Raw genomic sequence first — 18,461 nt, forward strand, 5'->3', positions numbered from 1 at the left:
GCCCTGTGATAAACCTTTCTCTGCTCCAAACTCTGATGTTACAGTTTGCTTGGCCTCCTTGTGTGTCTCGGCCACATGGACTTGTGTCTGGTAGCAGGATGACTGCCTGTGCTCTAGACATCACACACAGTCCCAGAAATAACCAAGAAGAAGACACAGGGTCTCTTCCTCCTGTCTCGAGAGAGGACACCATCCCTCAAAGCCCCTGCAGACCTCCTCTCAGGTCCCATTCCTGAGCCAGTCCTGGGGAGGAAGTGGGACCCCTGGTGAACTGTCACCCCCAGCACTGACTCCCCCAGTGTGAACTCAAACAGGTCCTTTACTTTAAGAAGAAACGTAGGGTGGAGCTGGGTGTGTGCCCCAGCACCGAGCCCTTTCCCAGGGTAACTGCTCACTCAGCAGCCCTTCCCTGAGAGCCCTCCCAGGCCCCGGGACACCAGTGAATGGGGCACTCGTGGCCCCTGGCCTGGGAAGGCGACTTGCTACAAGGCTGTGCCAAACACCATGGAGAAGTCAAACCAGTGCCCAGATGCAGGGAGACCCAGGAATGGGGCTGCCTTCCTGAGGAGGAGCCCCCAGGATGTGTGCGGGCAGAGGCACTGACAAGTGCAAAGGCCCTGAGGTAGGTGCATGTTTAAGGAGCAGGAAAGCAGAGTGGCAGGAGGGGAGCGGGCGGGCTGAGGTTGGAGGGGGGCCCACCACCTCGGATGCGTGGGCATGGAATGTAGGCTGAGAATGTGGGCGGGCCGTGCTCCTGTTGCCCGGTGACCACAGACAACAAGAGCAAAGCTGCAGGGCTGGGAAGGGCCCAGCACATGGGGCACCACCAGCAAAGCTCGCTCTACAGCCGCCGCATGTCAGAGGCCGAGGACCAGCCAGAAAGGGGGCAGGATGACAGCACCCTGGGCCTCCGGGGCCCCACGTATGAGAACCGAGGGTCCAGGGACCCCAAATACCAGGGTCTGAACGATGGGGACCTGGGACTGGAAGACCAAGAGGAAGAAACTTCCCCTGAGGAGGTGACTGGGGAAGAATTCGTGGACGCCCAGAACCCGGAGGAGGCCCTCACGGAGCTGGAGAGGGCTCTGGAGAAAGACGCGGAGGAGGGCGTGCCTGAGATGAGGTGGGCAGGAGAAGTGGGCGCCCAGGCTGGGGTGGGCGGGGGTGGCCCTGGGCGTGGCTGCACTGGCCTGGGTGCTCACTCTAGGGGTGAAGTTGTCAGCACCTTGCTGCTCTGAGGAGGAAGGCGGCAAACAGCCCCTGTCCAGGTGGCAGGTGAGTCGTCGTGCAAAACCCTACGCAAACGCCAACTTTGGAGGTGGCAGAGTTGAGAGGTTGTGAGCCCTCCATCCGACAGAAAGAAAAAGAAATGGGGGAAAATCTCCCAACCCAACAAAGCTGAAACCATTGCATGTACCATAAATTGCCAGAAACGCTTTCAGTGCCCAGGAGGACACCCGGAAAAACGCGGGTGCTCCCTCTAGGGAGGGACCCCATGCCCTAGTGTGTGCATGGGTTCCTCGGCTGGAGCCCCTCGCCTCCTGGTCCTGGGTAAGCACGCGTCCCCTCAGGCACTGCAGAGGGGCCTTTGCCCTCCCGGCACAGTGACGGAGCTCGCGTGATGGGCGCACAGGGTGCCGTGTGATGTGGCCAGCAGGGCAGGGGACGTGTGCCGTGTAGAGGGCCGGGGCTCGGGGAGGGGTGTGAGCCGGGACAGGAGACTGGATGTCTTGGTGTTCTGCGGGCTTCCTGGAGGGCACTGTCCATGGCTCAGCATCCCCTCTGTGGCCCTGCAGGCGGGAGCAGGTCTCTGTTCTATTTCACAAAGGAGGGAACCGAGGGCACTGGCTGGTGGCAAAGCTAGGATTTCAGATCAGGTCTTTGTGGTGCCAGGGCTTTCCTCCAGAGGGCGGGGCGGGAGCACAGGGATGGTTCTACCCCGCCGGGGGAGCAAGGGCTCTGGCCTCAGCATCCACCTTCCATCAGTCGGCTGTCCACCTCCCAGAGGACCCCTGGCACCTCCGTGGGCTGGGAGAGGAGGAAGAAGAGGCGGCTGTTTGAGTTGGCGAAACCCAAGACCAACTGGCAAGTCTTGAAAGACAGGTGAGGTGTTGGGCGGCCTGGATCGGGGGGGTGGTCTGAGAGGGGACACGGTGCCCTCGGCAACCTCTGGGTACCGGCCGAACAAGTGGAGCCCAGCGCAGAGGCGGGTGGGGCCCTGTCTCTCGCAGGATGGGGTGCTGCTGCAGGGGCTACGCCTGGATCACCCCCTGCATGAGGAACCTGCAGTTCTGTCCGCTGCCCACATCGTCGGGAAGGGGGGCCTTCACCGGAACCACCCTTCCTCTCCTGGGACAGGGCTGGGGGAAGGACTCTGCATTGGGGGCCCCGCCCCAGGATTCTCAGCTCTACCTGGAGCTCTGGACCCAAGCCCCCAGCTTGAGATGGGTGTGCTCCTAGATGCCGGGCCGCTTCTCAGTTGCGCCTCTTTTTTTCCAGCTCCCTCCTTCTCTGAGCACCAGCCTTGCTCAGAATAACCTACACTCCCCATGCCTCTAAGACTTTTCTCCTGCGTCCGTCTCTGACCTGCCTCTGCTGCCCATCTACTTACTCTCTCCTTTCTTCCCACCTGGAGGCTCTCCCTCTCTCCCCCTCCAGCTGCCCCTCTCCCCGCTGTCTGTGTTTATGGGGTGCCCTGAGTTCTGCTGCTGAATGGGGCACAGACCGCCGGGACCCTGGCTTCCCTCACGCTGAGCCCCACTGGGTGTGTTCCAGGCCATCTGTGTACTGGACAGAGAGGTTTCTTGAGGATACCACCCTCACCATCACGGTGCCCGGTAGGTTGACCCGCCTAACCCTAACTCCTTCTCCGCAGTGGGGTGGGCATCAGGGGGAGGGGGCGCTGGCTAGATGCCTGCGGCCGGGTCACCCCCATCTCACCGTGACCTGCACCTGGCTCTGTTTGGGGAGACCGAGGGGCCTTCCAGCCCCAACCCTCCCAGGGGTCCCTGCAGGACTGCCCTCCTCCATCTCCCAGGAGTGCCCCCACCCCCAGTCTTCCAGGGGCCTCCTCTCTGGAGTCTGTCCCCAAGCTGGAGGCTGGTCCTGGCGGGGGAGGGGTGGGGGGCAAGCTCTCCAGGGGAAATCACAGTTTGCATCTCAGTCAAAGTGGGGTCAGTACTAGAAAACTCATTTCTGGAGAGCGGCTCAGGGCAAGTTCTCTCTTGGGTTTAGAATCCCCTGCAGTGAGCACGGAGGCCCCTGGAGCCCAGGTCCTTCCTGCAGAGGAGCCTGAGCCCCTGTTCCCCCCCACCCCTGTGTGCCCCGCGGTCCCCAGGTGAGGGTGTCTGCTGTGAGCTGTCCCTTGTGTGAAGCTGGATTCAGGAGGAAGGAAGCCCTCGGGGAGGGGCAGGTTTCCAGGGAGCTGTTTCCCCTTCTGTGCAGAGGTGTCCTGCCGGCTGGAGGAGCTGGCCCGACCTAAGAAGTTCTACTCAGAGTATTACAACAACAACAGGTAGGGGGCGGCCGGGCAGGGACCCCTTTTTCTTTTCTTTTCTTTTTTTTTTTTTTTTTTGCTGTACGCGGGCCTCTCACTGCTGCGGCCTCTCCCGTTGCGGAGCACAGGCTCCGGACACACAGGCTCCGCGGCCACGGCTCGTGGGCCCAGCCGCTCCGCGGCATGTGGGATCCTCCGGGATCGGGGCACGAACCCGTGTCCCCTGCATCGGCAGGCGGACTCTCAACCACTGCGCCACCAGGGAAGCCCAGGGACCCCTTTTTTCTTTGGGCTTGCAGGGGAGGGTCCAGGTCCTGGGACCAGGAGACCCATTCACGCCGGCCAGACAGTGAGCCTTTGAAGCTCAGCTACCCAGACAGGACGCAGGAGGCTCTCAGGGCCGCAGGGCAGGTGCTGGTGTCGCTCTGGGCAGCTGGCGGTTGTGAGACTGATGGTTTTAGGCGCCTGCCTTCTGGCACGATTCTGTCTCAGTTCTTGCGCCTTCCACGCTTGCTGACGTGGGGTCTGGAGTTATCAGACACAGACTAGTTTCCTATCTGACGCACGTGTGGAAAGGAAAACATGCCCGAGAGCCCCACTCACCCATGTTGACAGGCTCCAGCTACCATTTCTGAGGCCGTCATTGTGACCACAACTTCTCACCTTAATGCTGGTTGGAGCGTAATCTGGAGGCACCTCTGTGTGACCTGTAATCTGGGGTGACCTCTGTGATCTGTAATCTGGGGTGACCTCTGTGTGATCTGTAATCTGGGGGGGTGACCTCTGTGATCTGTAATCTGGAATGACCTCTGTGTGATCTGTAATCTGGAATGACCTCTGTGTAATCTGTAATCTGGGGGGTGACCTCTGTGTGATCTGTAATCTGGAATGACCTCTGTGTGATCTGTAATCTGGGGTGACCTCTGTGTGACCTGTAATCTGGGGTGACCTCTGTGTAAACAGCTCCGTGGAGCACAGCCAGTCATGGATGGCCCCGGGCCTTCTGGTCGGGCTGACAGTGTTTATCCACTGCATTCCAGCCTCAGAGATGTGAAAATAAGAGTCTGCCTCGGATCAATGAAATACGGCTGTTTCTGGGGCAGAGGCAGAGATGAGACCCGGTTTTAGGAGGTGGGGTGGTGGCAGGGCCGACTTTCATCCCTTCGATCCACCTCCTGACCCCAGCCTGATGGTGGGAGTAGGGGAGACGGCTGGGAGGGGACTACCAGGGAGAGGGTCGCTCCATCCTTGAGAATAGGGGGCTCTGTTAGGGATTCTTGTAGGAACCCCTCTTGGAGGTATTTTGAAAACCCTGCACTGCACCAGGCTCTCCCTGAGCCCCAGAGTCAGAGAGGAGTGGTACACACGCAAGCACACAGACATGGCCCCGGGTGGCGGGTTAGGGTCTCAGGCCTGCCTCTCCCTTAGGACCAGCCCCACCTGGCCCATTCCCCGGTCCACCTTGGAGTACCGAGCATCCAGCCGCCTGCGGGAACTGGCCACCCCGAAGGTCCGGAATAACATCTGGAGCATACACATGTCTGAGGTGGGTGCCCTTCTCCCCCTGGAGCTTCCCAGCTCCCCCCGGGGGCTCAGCGGCTCCGGAAGGGCAAGAGGCAACAGACGTGTGACTGCTTCCCTGAACCATCGGGAGTCACTGGGCTTTGTTCAAGAAAAGGCGTTACTTTCCTCCCCCAGGCCTTGAAGGCAGCGCAGGGACCACCCTCCGCTGCCTGTCAGCTCGGAGGGGAGCCGGAGCCGTCTGCTTCCACGGCGGCGGCGGGACAACCTCGGTTCAGAGGTGACAGCGGAGTTCAGTCCCTTCTCAGTCTGGTCCTTTGCGCTCCTCCAGTTGAGGCTCCGCCGCCCCGGCTCAGGCCCGACTCCGCCCCGGTGGCCCGCAGCTACCCTCCGGCACCTGCGCGCTGCCCCGGCCTGGCCAGCAGCACGGAGTCGTGCTCCCCTGGGAGGGGCCGCCGCGGGGGCGTCTCGCACCCACCGAAGGACACATGCTCATTTCTGGGTTTTGGTTCTCGTACACACGGCTGCCGTGAGCATCTGGGTCTCTGTGGGATACGTTGCCGTATCTCCAGGGTCAACACCCAGAAGCGGGGTCCTGGCCAGGAGGCCTGTCCGACTTTATCAGAGACTGACCACCTGCTCCCACAGTGGCCGCCCCGTCGGGCACCGTGTGTCTGTTTGCTGGTTTGTCCGGTTATTCCTTTACGGCCGGCCGCCCTGACAGGTGTGCGGTGGGATGGCCTTGTGGTTTAATGTGCGTTGGATCCGTGTCTTTTCATGTGGTTGTTTGACAGAACCCCAACTTGAACACTTTTACAACTAAATGCAGACAACACACTGCTTCTCCCAGAAACTCTTCATGTGGATTTCTAACAGGTGAGCGTAGTTTAAAACCCCTAACAGCAAAGATCCCACTGAAAGAATGTAACAATAATACCTTAGTGTCCAAATACCCAGTCCATGTTCCGTTTCCCCAGTTGTCTCAAAAAAAGGCTTCAGCAGTCAGTTTGGTTGGATTGGCATCCGGAGGAGGGTCTGGCCCCACCTCTTACCTGGAGATGTACCTGCTGTTTTCCTGAAACCTGCCTTGCCTTTGCCAGTTTAGCCTTCGAGTCCTTCTGTGCTCCAACACCCTCTGTGTCTCCCCAGTGCCCCAGGAAAGCCAGCAGGATGGGGCCTTCTCCATCCCTACTACCCCATGTGCCCCCTGTTGGACTAAATGCAGGTCCCTCAACAAGCCCCTGGGCCTTGGCATGTGCATCTGGGCATGTTCCTGCCCACCCTGGTGGGGCCCCCATCCGACACCCCTTCTTGCTCCTTACCAGCCCCTTTCACGTGTGCTCTGGATGGGCTGTCATCCTTCCCTTAAACGTGAGCTCCCCGAGGACATGTGTCTGTGTCTGCTGTGGCCTTACTACAGAGCTGGCCTTGCCCCGTGCAAGGCATGAAGCGGTCGTCAATATTCTTCAAATGCATGGATAAGTGACTGTTTCCCTGCCTGTCACCCCTGCAGACGGGGGGCCCCTTGAGGGCAGGACCGCAGGCTGACTCAACTGCCTCATCTGGTGACCTGAGCTGTGGGGGCCGTCCGGGTGGGCAGAGAAGGAGGGGAAGAAAGGAGAGGGGACGGAAGGGGTGGTTGAGAGGGGTGTGAAATTGTAAGCGCCAGGATGTCTTTGACAAGAGTAATGTCTGTGATTTCTCAGCAGGACATTTTCAGGAGGAAAGGGACTCATCTTTCAGTCTCCCTAGAGAACATTACAGCCAGTCCTCTGCCTCTGGGCAGTCTCCTACCCAAAGTGCACCCAGCAGAGAGCTTTTGTAAAACATTAAATGTTACACACACACCAAGTGCTTGTACAGTTCACCCTCCTACCAGCCACGTTTTGGGATCTCTCTCCTCCCACCTTCCTGCCAGGGCTTGATAATGCCAGACTTTTTCACTTTTGCCAAATTTGTTGGCATGGAGTGATAGTTTGCTGTTTTAATTTACATTTCCCTGGTGCACAGAGAAGATTATTGATCCTTTGGGTTTACTTTCCTGCACGATTAGCTCAGTTTCCTATTGATTTTTCATGTTATTGATTTAGAGAAGCTCTTTATTTATGATGGCTACTACAAATCCTTTGCTGAAGACACTGCAAACTAACTTCTTCCCAGTCAGTCTTTTGTCAGTGTTGCCTTCAGGGTCTTTCTGATCCGGGGGCCATGAGGAATCATGGGCTGCTTTACTCTTTCCCCTCTAATTCTGTTTCTAGGTGTCCCAAGTGTCCAAGGCAGCCCGGATGGCCACCCCCAGTCTGAGGATCATCCAGCTGGCAAAGCCCAGGGCTCCAGCCGCCCTGCTGGAAGAGTGGGACCCCATGCCAAAACCCAAGCCACACGTGTCAGACTATAACCGCCTCCTTCACCTGGCCAGTAAGCAGGTCCCCGGGGACTTGGCATCTTATGAGGTGTCCTTCCCCACTGGACGCGGGTGGGGGCAGCCAGTCAACTTGGACCTGCTTCTGCCAGATATGTGCTTCCCTAGCTCTACCTGCACTGCAGACCAGCTGTCCAGATCCCTGCGGGCAGTTCATCTGTGGCCTGCATGGGCTCCCTGGGGACTGGCAGAGGGAATCGCTCCCTCTGGGAGGGGGCGGTTTGTGGGTCTCCCAGTACAGCAAGTGGGTGCAGAAGGGAAACTTGGGGTGCAGGGCCAGGGCTAAAAGAGCCAAGCTGGGGCACAAGGGCTCTTTACATGGTGTTGGCCTGACTCTCTTCCTGTCCTTTACTTTATTTATTTTTTTATACAGCAGGTTCTTATTAGTTATCCATTTTATACACATCAGTGTATACCTGTCAATCCCAATCGTCCAATTCAGCACACCACTCGCCCCACCCCCCTGCGGCTTTCCCCCTTGGTGTCTGTATGTTTGTTCTCTACATCTGTGTCTCAACTCCTGCCCTGCAAAACGGTTCATCTGTACCATTTTCCTAGGTTCCACATACATGTGTTAATATACGATATTTGTTTTTCTCTTTCTGACCTACTTCACTCTGTATGACAGTCTGTAGATCCATCCACGTCTCAAGAAATGACCCAATTTCATTCTTTTTTATGGCTGAGTAATATTCCATTGTATATATGTACCACAACTTCTTTATCCATTCGTCTCTCGATGGGCATTTAGGTTGCTTCCATGACCTGGCTATTGTAAATAGTGCTGCAGTGAACATTGGGGTGCGTTCATTGTTGGTTTTTTTTTTTTTTTTTTTGTGGTATGTGGGCCTCTCACTGTTGTGGCTTCTCCCGTTGCGGAGCACAGGCTCCGGACGCACAGGCTCAGCCGCCATGGCTCACGGGCCCAGCTGCTCCGCGGCATGTGGGATCTTTATTTATTTATTTATTAAAAAAACAAAACAAAACAAAAAAAACACGGGTTTGTGCCCCTGGACCGGGGCACAAACCCGTGTCCCCTGCATCAGCAGGCAGACTCTCAACCACTGTGCCACCAGGGAAGCCCCGCATGCGTCTTTTTGAATTATGGTTTTCTCTGGGTTTATGCCCAGGAGTGGGATTGCTGGGTCATATGGTAGTTCTATTTTTAGTTTTTTAAGGAACCTCCATACTGTTCTCTATAGTGGCTGTATCAATTTACATTCCCACCAACAGTGCAAGAGGGTTCCCTTTTCTCCACACCCTCTCCAGCATTTGTTGTTTGTAGATTTTCTGATGATGCCCATTCTAACTGGTGTGAGGTGATACCTCATTGTAGTTTTGATTTGCATTTCTCCAGTAATTAGTGATGTTGAGCAGCTTTTCATGTGCCTCTTGGCCATCTGTATGTCTTCTTTGGAGAAATGTCTATTTAGGTCTTCTGCCCATTTTTGGATTGGGTTGTTTGTTTCTTTAATATTGAGCTGCATGCGCTGTATATATATTTTGGAGATTAATCCTTTGTCCGTTGATTCATTTGCAAATATTTTCTCCCATTCTGAGGGTTGTCTTTTCGTCTTGTTTATGGTTTCCTTTGCTGTGCAAAAGCTTGTAAGTTTGCTTAGGTCCCATTTGTTTATTTTTGTTTTTATTTCCATTACTCTAGGAGGTGGATCAAAAAAGATATTGCTGTGATTTATGTCAAAGAGTGTTCTTCCTATGTTTTCCTCTAAGAGTTTTATAGTGTCCTGTCTTACATTTAGGCCTCTAATCCATTTTGAGTTTATTTTTGTGTATGGTGTTAGGGAGTGTTCTAATTTCATTCTTTTACATGTAGCTGTCCAGTTTTCCCACCACCACTTATTGAAGAGACTGTCTTTTCTCCATTGTATATCCTTGCCTCCTTTGTCATAGATTAGTTGACCATAGGTGCGTGTTTTTTTTTTGTTTTTTTGTTTTTTTTTCTTTTTTTTTCTTTTTTTGCGGTATGCGGGCCTCTCACTGTTGTGGCCTCTCCCGTTGCGGAGCACAGGCTCCGGATGCGCAGGCCCAGCGGCCATGGCTCACGGGCCCAGCCGCTCCGCGGCATATGGGATCCTCCCAGACCGGGGCACGAACCCGTATCCCCTGCATCGGCAGGCGGACTCTCAACCACTGCGCCACCAGGGAGGCCCAGGTGCGTGGTTTTATCTCTGGGCTTTCTATCTTGTTCCATTGATCTATGTTTCTGCTATTGTGCCAGTACCATATTTTCTTGATTACTGTAGCTTTGTAGTATAGTCTGAAGTCAGGGAGTCTAATTCCTCCAGCTCTGCTTTTTCCCCTCAAGACTGCTTTGGCTATTTGGGGTCTTTTGTGTCTCCATACAAATTTTAAGAATTTTTGTTCTAGTTCCATAAAAAATGCCATTGGTAATTTGATAGGGATTGCATTGAATCTGTAGATTGCTTTGGGTAGTATAATTTTCACAATATTGATTCTTCCAATCCAAGAACATGGTATATCTCTCCATCTGTTGGTATCATCTTTTTTTTTTTTAAAGCAAGCATCTGCCTTTTGTAAAAAAAATTAATTTATTTATTTTTGGCTGTGTTGGGTTTTCATTTCTGTGAGAGGGCTTTCTCTAGTTGTGGCGAGTGGGGGCCACTCTTCATCGCGGTGCACGGGCCTCCCACTGTCGTGGCCTCTCTTGTTGCGGAGCACAGGCTCCAGACACGCAGGCTCAGTAGTTGTGGCTCACGGGCCTAGTTGCTCCACAGCATGTGGGATCTTCCCAGACCAGGGGTCAAACCCGTGTCCCCTGCATTGGCAGACAGATTCTCAACCACTGTGCCACCAGGGAAGTGCCCTGTTGGTATCATCTTTAATTTCTTTCATCAGTGTCTTATAGTTTTCTGCATACAGGTCTTTTGTCTCCCTAGGTAGGTTTATTCCTAGGTATTTTATTCTTTTTGTTGCAATGGTAAATGGGAGTGTTTCCTTAATTTCTCTTTCAGAGTTTTCATCATTAGTGTATAGGAATGCAAGAGATTTCTGTGCATTAATTTTGTATCCTGCAACTTTACCACATTCATTGATTAGCTCTAGTAGTTTTCTGGTGGCATCTTTAGGATTCTCTATGTATGGTATCATGTCGTCTGCAAACAGTGACAGTTTTACTTCTTCTTTTCCAATTTGTATTCCTTTTATTTCTTTTTCTTCTCTGATTGCCGTGGCTAGGACTTCCAAAACTATGTTGAATAATAGTGGTGAGAGTGGACATCCTTGTTTTGTTCCTGATCTTAGAGGAAATGCTTTCAGTTTTTCACCATTGAGAATGATGTTGGCTGTGGGTTTGTCATATACGGCCTTTATTATGTTGAGGTAGGTTCCCTCTGCCCACTTTCTGGAGAGTTTTTATCATAAATGGGTGTTGAATTTTGTCAACAGCTTTTTCTGCATCTATTGAGATGATCATATGGTTTTTATTCTTCAATTTGTTAATATGGTGTATCACATTGGTTGATTTGCATATATTGAAGAATCCTTGCATCCCTGGGATAAATCCCACTTGATCATGGTGTATGATCCTTTTAAAGTGTTGTTGGATTCTGTTCGCTAGTATTTTCTTGAGGATTTTTGCATCTATGTTCATCAGTGATATTGGTCTGTAATATTCTTTTTTTGTAGTATCTTTGTCTGGTTTTGGTATCAGGGTGATGGTGGCCTCATAGAATGAATTTGGGAGTGTTCCTTCCTCTGCAATTTTTCGGAAGAGTTTGAGAAGGATGGGTGTTAGCTCTTCTCTAAATGTTTGATAGAATTCACCTGTGAAGCCATCTGGTCCTGGACTTTTGTTTGTTGGCAGATTTTTAATCACGGTTTCAATTTCATTCCTTGTGATTGGTCTGTTCATATTTTCTATTTCTTCCTGGCTCAGTCTTGGAAGGTTATACCTTTCTAAGAATTTGTCCATTTGTTCTAGGTTGTCCATTTTATCGGCCTAGAGTTGCTTGTAGTAGTCTCTTAGGATGCTTTGTATTTCTGTGGTGTCTGTTGTAATTTCTCCTTTTTCACTTCTAATTTCATTGATTTGAGTCCTCTCCCTCTTTTTCTTGATGAGTCTGGCTAATGCTTTATCAATTTTTTTATCTTCTCAAAGAACAAGCTTTTAGTTTTATTGATCTTTGCTATTGTTTTCTTTGTTTCTATTTCATTTATTTCTGCTCTGATCTTTATGATTTCTTTCCTTCTGCTAACTTTGGGTTTTGTTTGTTCTTCTTTCTCTAGTTCCTTTAGGTGTAAGGTTAGATTGTTTATTTGAGATTTTTCTTGTTTCTTGAGGTAGGCTTTTATAGCTATAAACTTCCCTCTTAGAACTGCTTTTGCTGCATTCCATAGGTTTTGGATCGTCGTGTTTTCATTGTCATTTGTCTCTAGGTATTTTTTTATTTCCTCTTTGATTTCTTCAGTGATCTCTTGGTTATTTAGTAACATATTGTTTAGCTTCCATGTGTTTGTGTGTTCTACGTTTTTTTCCCCTGTAATTGATTTCTAATCTCATAGCGTTGTGGTCAGAAAAGATGCTTGATATGATTTCAATTTTCTTAAATTTACTGAGGCTTGATTTGTGACCCAAGATGTGATCTATCCTGGAGAATGTTCCATGCGCACTTGAGAAGAAACTGTAATCTGCTGTTTTTGGATGGAATGTCCTATAAATATCAATTAAATCTATCTGGTCTATTGTATCATTGAAAGCTTCTGTTTCCTTATTTATTTTCATTTTGGATGATCTGTCCATTGGAATAAGTGAGGTGTTAAAGTCCCCCACTATTAGTGTGTTATTGTCGATTTCCTCTTTTAGAGCTGTTAGCAGTTGCCTTATGTATTGAGGTGCTCCTATGTTGGGTGCATATATATTTATAATTGTTATATCTTCTTCTTGGATTGATCCCTTGATCATTATGTAGTGTCCTTCCTTGTCTCTTGTAACATTCTTAATTTTAAAATCTATTTTATCTGATATGAGTATTGCTACTCCAGCTTTCTTTTGATTTCCATTTGCACGGAATATCTTTTTCCATCCACTCTCTTTCAGTCTGTATGTGTCCCTAGGTCTGAAGTGGGTCTCTTGTAGACAGCATATGTATGGGTTATGTTTTTGTATCTATTCAGCAAGCCTGTGTCTTTTGGTTGGAGCATTAAATCCATTCACGTTTAAGGTAATTATCAATATGTATGTTCCTATGACCATTTTCTTAATTGTTTTGGGTCTGTTTTTGTAGGTCCTTTTCTTCTCTTGTGTTTCCCACTTAGAGAAGTTCCTTTAGCATTCGTTGTAGAGCTGGTTTGGTGGTGCTGAATTCTCTTAGCTTTTGCTTGTCTGTAAAGCTTTTGATTTCTCCATCGAATCTGAATGAGATCCTTGCTGGGTAGAGTAATCTTGGTTGTAGGTTCTTCCCTTTTATCACTTTAAGTATACCATGCCACTCCCTTCTGGCTTGTAGAGTTTCTGCTGAGAAATCAGCTGTTAACCTTATGGGGATTCCCTTGTATGTTTTTTGTCATTTTTCCCTTGCTGCTTTCAATAATTTTTCTTTGTCTTTAATTTTTGCCAATTTGATTACTATGTGTCTCGGCATATTTCTCCTTGGATTTATCCTGTATGGGACTCGCTGTGCTTCCTGGACTTGGGTGGCTATTTCCTTTCCCATATTAGGGAAGTTTTCGACTATAATCTCTTCAAATATTTTCTCTGGTCCTTTCTCTCTCTCTTCTCCTTCTGCGACCCCTATAATGCAAATGTTGTTGCGTTTAATGTTGTCCCAGAGGTCTCTTAGGCTGTCTTCATTTCTTTTCATTCTTTTTTCTTTATTCTGTTCTGCAGCAGTGAATTCCACCATTTTGTCTTCCAGGTCACTTATCCGTTCTTCTGTCTCAGTTATTCTGCTATTGATTCCTTCTAGTGTAGTTTTCATTTCAGTTATTGTATTGTTCATCTCTGTTTGTTTGTTCTTTAATTCTTTCACGTTTTTGTTAAACATTTCTTGTGTCTTCTCAATCTTTGCCTCCATTCTTTTTCCGAGGTCCTGGATCATCTTCACTATCATTATTCTGAATTCTTTTTCTGGAAGGTTGTCTATCTCCACTCCATTTAGTTGTTTTTCTGGGTTTTTATCTTGTTCCTTCATCTGGTACATAGCCCTCTGCCTTTTCATCTTGTCTATCTTTCTGTGAATGTGGTTTTTGTTCCACAAGCTGCAGGATTGTAGTTCTTCTTGCTTCTGCTGTCTGCCCTCTGGTCCGGCCCGCAGTCCCCAGGACTGTCGTGGCTTCAACTGCTGGGGCCCCTCCAGAGCCGGCAGCCTTAGTGAGGCCACCCTCCCCTTGGGCTCCGGGCAGTTCAGTGACGGTGGAGGGAAGAGACCCCGAGCCAGGAGTTCCAGCTCTGTGGAAACGCGGGCTCCATTCTGGGCCTCTTCCTGTTCTTTAAAACAAAGGACATACCTGGTTCCCCCACAACAAAAGTAAAATGCACTAATTGTAGAGAGTTTGAAAAATGCAGAAGAGCATGAAGAAAGGAATCTCGCCACCCAAAGGTAGTCAGAGGCTTAGGAAAATTCACTGTGTATCCCTGGCTCCTAGCACATGGTCACCAGAGAGCTTGATTGGCTGTTTTGGTATAATCTGCTGTGTCCTATTTTCTCCGTTTCCTATTTCCTTTTTTTTTTTTCTGCGGGGGAGGTGGGTACTGATTTGCAGCAGCTCTTTATATAAGATGATCACTAACTCTATGTCGAGCACATTGCAAAATAACTTCTTCCCAGTCTTTTTTCTTTCGAGCTTGCTTGTGGGATCTTTTGTTTGTTTGTTTATTCATTCATTCATCTGTTACCTTAATATTTGTTAAAATATTTGTTGAATTTGTTACGACTGGTTAAATGAACAGAAACACAAATACACACGCACTTCTCTCTCAAACCATCCTGTCTCACACACATATGCATGAACACACACGTCTGGAATATAAGCACATGTACATTTGTACATGCACACGCGTGTATATTCATCCAGGCTTCAGGAGCACATATCAATGCACATCCGTGTGTGTATGGATAAAACTGGTGTAGGGTTGTGTTTTTCAAACCGCAGACTTCCACCCACTCATGGTTGTGACCAGTATTTAAGAAGTGAAGTGAGGGGCTTCCCTGGTGGTGCAGTGGTTGAGAGTCCGCCTGCCGATGCAGGGTACACGGGTTCGTGCCCTGGTCCGGGAGGATCCCACATGCCACAGAGCGGCTAGGCCCGTGAGCCATGGCTGCTGAGTCTGAGGGTCCGGAGCCTGTGCTCTGCAACGGGAGAGGCCACAACAGTGAGAGGCCCGCGTACCGCAAAAAAAAAGAAGTGAAGTGAGGACGCATGCAGTGCAGGGGCCACGTGGGGTGGGCACTGGTCCATGCCGTTTTGCATTTGTGGGTTCCGTGTGGCCGTGGACCAGTCACACTCTCAAGCTGTGACCAGATTTTTGGAGCCCAGATGTTACAACAAAGGGAATGCCCCTGAGTCTCCCTGAGGACTCCCAGAAAGGTGGACTCTGGGCAGGTCCTCCCGAGGTCCCCCAGCCCCTCCCTTTTGGGAGCCCCAGCACATGTCACCTGCCCAGGAGTTGTAGTCCAGCCTGAGGCTGGTGGAAGGGCCCCCCCTTCTTTTCACCGAGGGCCTCTCCCCCGAACTGTGGGTTGTCTGCTGACTAGGGGGAGGGCCCTTTTGCGATTGCAGGGTGTTGGAGCAAAGAGGGGTTTGGAAAGGCAGCCCTCAAAACCGAGGGGCCCAAAGTTAAGGCAGTGGTCACCGGTGGCCACCAGCGGTCACCCCTCTCCTGGTCCCCGCGCAGACCATGCCCCATGGCTCCCACTGTGGAGGAAGGGGTGGCAGAGAGGTGGCAAAGGGGGCTGAGCAGGAGAAGGGCCGGGGGTCCCGACAGGTGAATGGAGGGGGCTGGCTGAGCCACAGGTCTGCTCTGAGAGCTGTCTGTCCACGACTAAAATGGAATGAAAGCCAATCCATCCATTGATTTAAATCAATTAACAGATTTTATTAAAATTAAAAACGATAAAAGCCCAGCCCATATCGGGTACTGGTCCCATGTGGCTGGTGGGACCCTGTGGAGAGGGCCCAGCTGGGGCTGCAGGTACAGTGGCAGCAGGGGCTGCCTGAGCCCCCTCCTCAACCCCCGGCCGCCAGGGCACCTTTTTCTGCTCCGAGTCCCCCATCTGGGACCCATGGCCATTTGAAATGTTTTTTCTTTACAGTTCAACCTTTCACAGTGCAAAATTCAATACTTTCCAGTATGTTCACAGAGCTGTGCACCCACCAACACAATCAATTTTATTTTATATTTATGTCATTTAAAAAATTGTATATTATTTTATTTTTTAAATTTATTTTTTATTGAAGTATAGCTGATTTTCAATGTTGTTAATTTCTGCTGTACACCAAATGACTCAGTTATACACATATATATATTCTTTTTCGTATTCTTTTCCATTATGGTTTATCACAGGATATTGAATATAGTTCCCTGTGCTATACAGTAGGACCTTGTTGTTTATCCATCCTGTATATACTAGTTTGCATCTGCTAATCCCAAACTCCCAATCCAACCCTCCCCCTCTCCACCTCCCCCTTGGCAACTACAAGTCTGTTCTCTGTGTCCAACACAGTCAATTTTAGAACACTGCATCCCCCAAAAAGTGAAGCCCCGTCCCCATCAGCAGTCACCCCCATCCCCTCCCCCAGCCCCTGACAACCAGGAACCCACTCTCTGTGTCTGCAGATCTGCCTGTTCTGGACGTTTCCCATCAATGGAATCACACACTGTGTGTCCTTCTGTGTCTGGCTTCTCTCACTGAGCATCGTGTTCTCAGGGTCCATCCATGTGGTAGTGAGCGTCGAGGCTTCCCCCCTTTACGTGGTTGCGTGATGCTCCCATGTGTGGAGGGACATGTTTGTTTATCCATCATCTGTTGACAGACAGGCCATTAAACTTGGGAGCTCTGACCCAGAAGGCTGATCTCTGCGGGGCAGGGCCGGGGTGGGTGGGTGGCCGCATGCCCCAGGCTCCGGCTTCTGACACCACCCCCCTCTCCCGCCCTGTCCAGTGCCCAAGGCCCAGTCGGACAAGTGTGTTCCTGACCGAGACCCGCGCTGGGAGGTGCTGGAGGTCACCAAGAAGGCGGTGGCCAGTCCCTGCATCGTCTCCCTGGCCAAACCCAAAGTGCGGAGGGACCTGAGCGAGGGCTACAACCCCTACCGCGTCTCTCCAGCCTCCCTGGTGGCTCGTGCATCCCCTCGCCTGCACGAGCTTGCCACCCCCAAGAGTGTCACCAAAAAAGCATGAGCAGCCCAGGCCTGGCCCCTCAGCCCGTTCCCAGTAAACACCCAAGTGCAGCCTGACCCTGTGTGTGGCTCTGAGCGCTTTGGCCTGGAGCCAGGAGGACAGTGGGGGCCTGGAGGAGACAGTAATAATAATGTTCATGTTTGCATCCAACCTGCAATCCTGCAGTCCCTTTTCCCCAGTCACGTTTCCCTGGCATCTTCAGCCCCTCGGGTGGCAGACTCCACGCTCTCCCACATCAGAATTTTCCCTCTGAACCACTTCTGTCCCAACTTGCTTATCCAGCTGCATCCTGGGCGTCCACAGCACCTCAAACTCAGTGACCTCCATAAGAAACCAGCCGATGCCTGTTGCGTGATTATGATCTTTGCAGTGACCCGACGGGGGGACTATCAGTGTCTCCCCTGTGCTGAGGTGGAGGCTGAGGGTCACAGAGTTTGTGAAAGACCCACAGGAGTTTCCCACAGTGGCTGGGACAACTCACCATGAACCGGGGGCTGAAAACCACACAGACTGGTTCTCTGACAGTCGTGAGGTCAGGAGTCCGGCTCGGGTCTCACGGGGCTAAATCCAGGTGTGGGCAGGGCTGGTCCTTCCGGAAGCTCCAGGGGAGCATCAGTTCTCGCCTTTTCCAGCTTCTAGAGGCGCCGCATCCCTGGCTTGCGGCCCCTCCTGCATCCTCACAGCCAGCAGCGCAGCATCTCCCGTCTCTCTCTGCCTCTGACCCTCCTGCCTCCCTCTTATAAGGACCCTGGGATGACGCTGGACCCCTCGGGGAATCCAGGGTCCTCCCCATCTCAGGGGCCTTAACTTAATCCCACCCACAAAGTCCCCTCTGCCCTGTGAGGTGACACATCCGCAGGGCCCAGGAAGGATGTGGGTGTCTTTGGGGGCTCTTATTCTGCTGAGCACAGTGGGAGAGAGCTTTTCTGTCTCTGCAACCCTAGAGAAAGTCTGGTTTATCTCTGGCTCCGGCTGGACCACTTGGGGTCTGATTGCTGGGTCCTGAGCGTGTGATGTGCTGACAGCCCCTCACATCTCTCAGAGCCCAGCAAGCATCAGGTCCAGAGCCACAATCTGAGACCCAGTTATTCCCAGACTCTGTGAGGACATTACTTCACTCAGTAACTTAAAGGACATTTATTGAGTATTTGTAGGTACAGACCTGGACAGAGGTTCAGAAGAAAAAGGTTAATGATGCAGTGACACACGCGGACGGGTGGATGGATGACCTCGCTTGCTCGAGCCTGTGGGCGCTGCCGAGTGAGGGCTTGTCGCGGGAGGGCGATGACAGTGCACGCTTGTCCAGTGATGACAGAATCCTCAGCTCTGTCCCCGGCAGCTGGAGGCTGCTGTGATGGACACCAGGATCAGATCAACGCAGACTCACAGCCCCGATGATTCGGGAGTCCGTCCTGGAAGCAGGGTGTCCTGCATCCAGCAGGGTGGACTGAGGGGGCAGCTGAATACCAGCCCCAAAGATGTCCGGGTCCCAACCCCTGAAACCTGTGGACGTGGCACTTCGGATGGCACAGGGGCTCTGCAGACGAGGTCCAGGATTTTGAGATACGGAGGTTATCTTGGATTCCCTGGTGGGTCCAATATCGCCACACATCCTTCTAAGAGGGAGGCCGAGGAAACTGTGT

At 51.4% G+C, this 18,461-nt stretch overlaps 1 protein-coding gene across 1 annotated transcript; it reads left to right on the forward strand.

The window, feature by feature from the left end:
• Positions 1 to 815: 815 nt before the first annotated feature.
• On the forward strand, positions 816 to 16,855 carry SPMAP2 (sperm microtubule associated protein 2). Its single transcript, XM_060094516.1, has 9 exons — positions 816 to 1,123; positions 1,987 to 2,103; positions 2,232 to 2,309; positions 2,776 to 2,837; positions 3,445 to 3,514; positions 4,925 to 5,042; positions 7,276 to 7,435; positions 16,580 to 16,726; positions 16,761 to 16,855. Exons 1-9 carry the CDS (start codon positions 816 to 818, stop codon positions 16,853 to 16,855), a joined length of 1,155 nt encoding a protein of 384 aa, XP_059950499.1.
• Positions 16,856 to 18,461: the final 1,606 nt, after the last annotated feature.

Source organism: Mesoplodon densirostris, chromosome 3, assembly GCF_025265405.1.
Source record: "Mesoplodon densirostris isolate mMesDen1 chromosome 3, mMesDen1 primary haplotype, whole genome shotgun sequence".
Taxonomy (NCBI): Eukaryota; Metazoa; Chordata; class Mammalia; order Artiodactyla; family Ziphiidae; genus Mesoplodon; species Mesoplodon densirostris.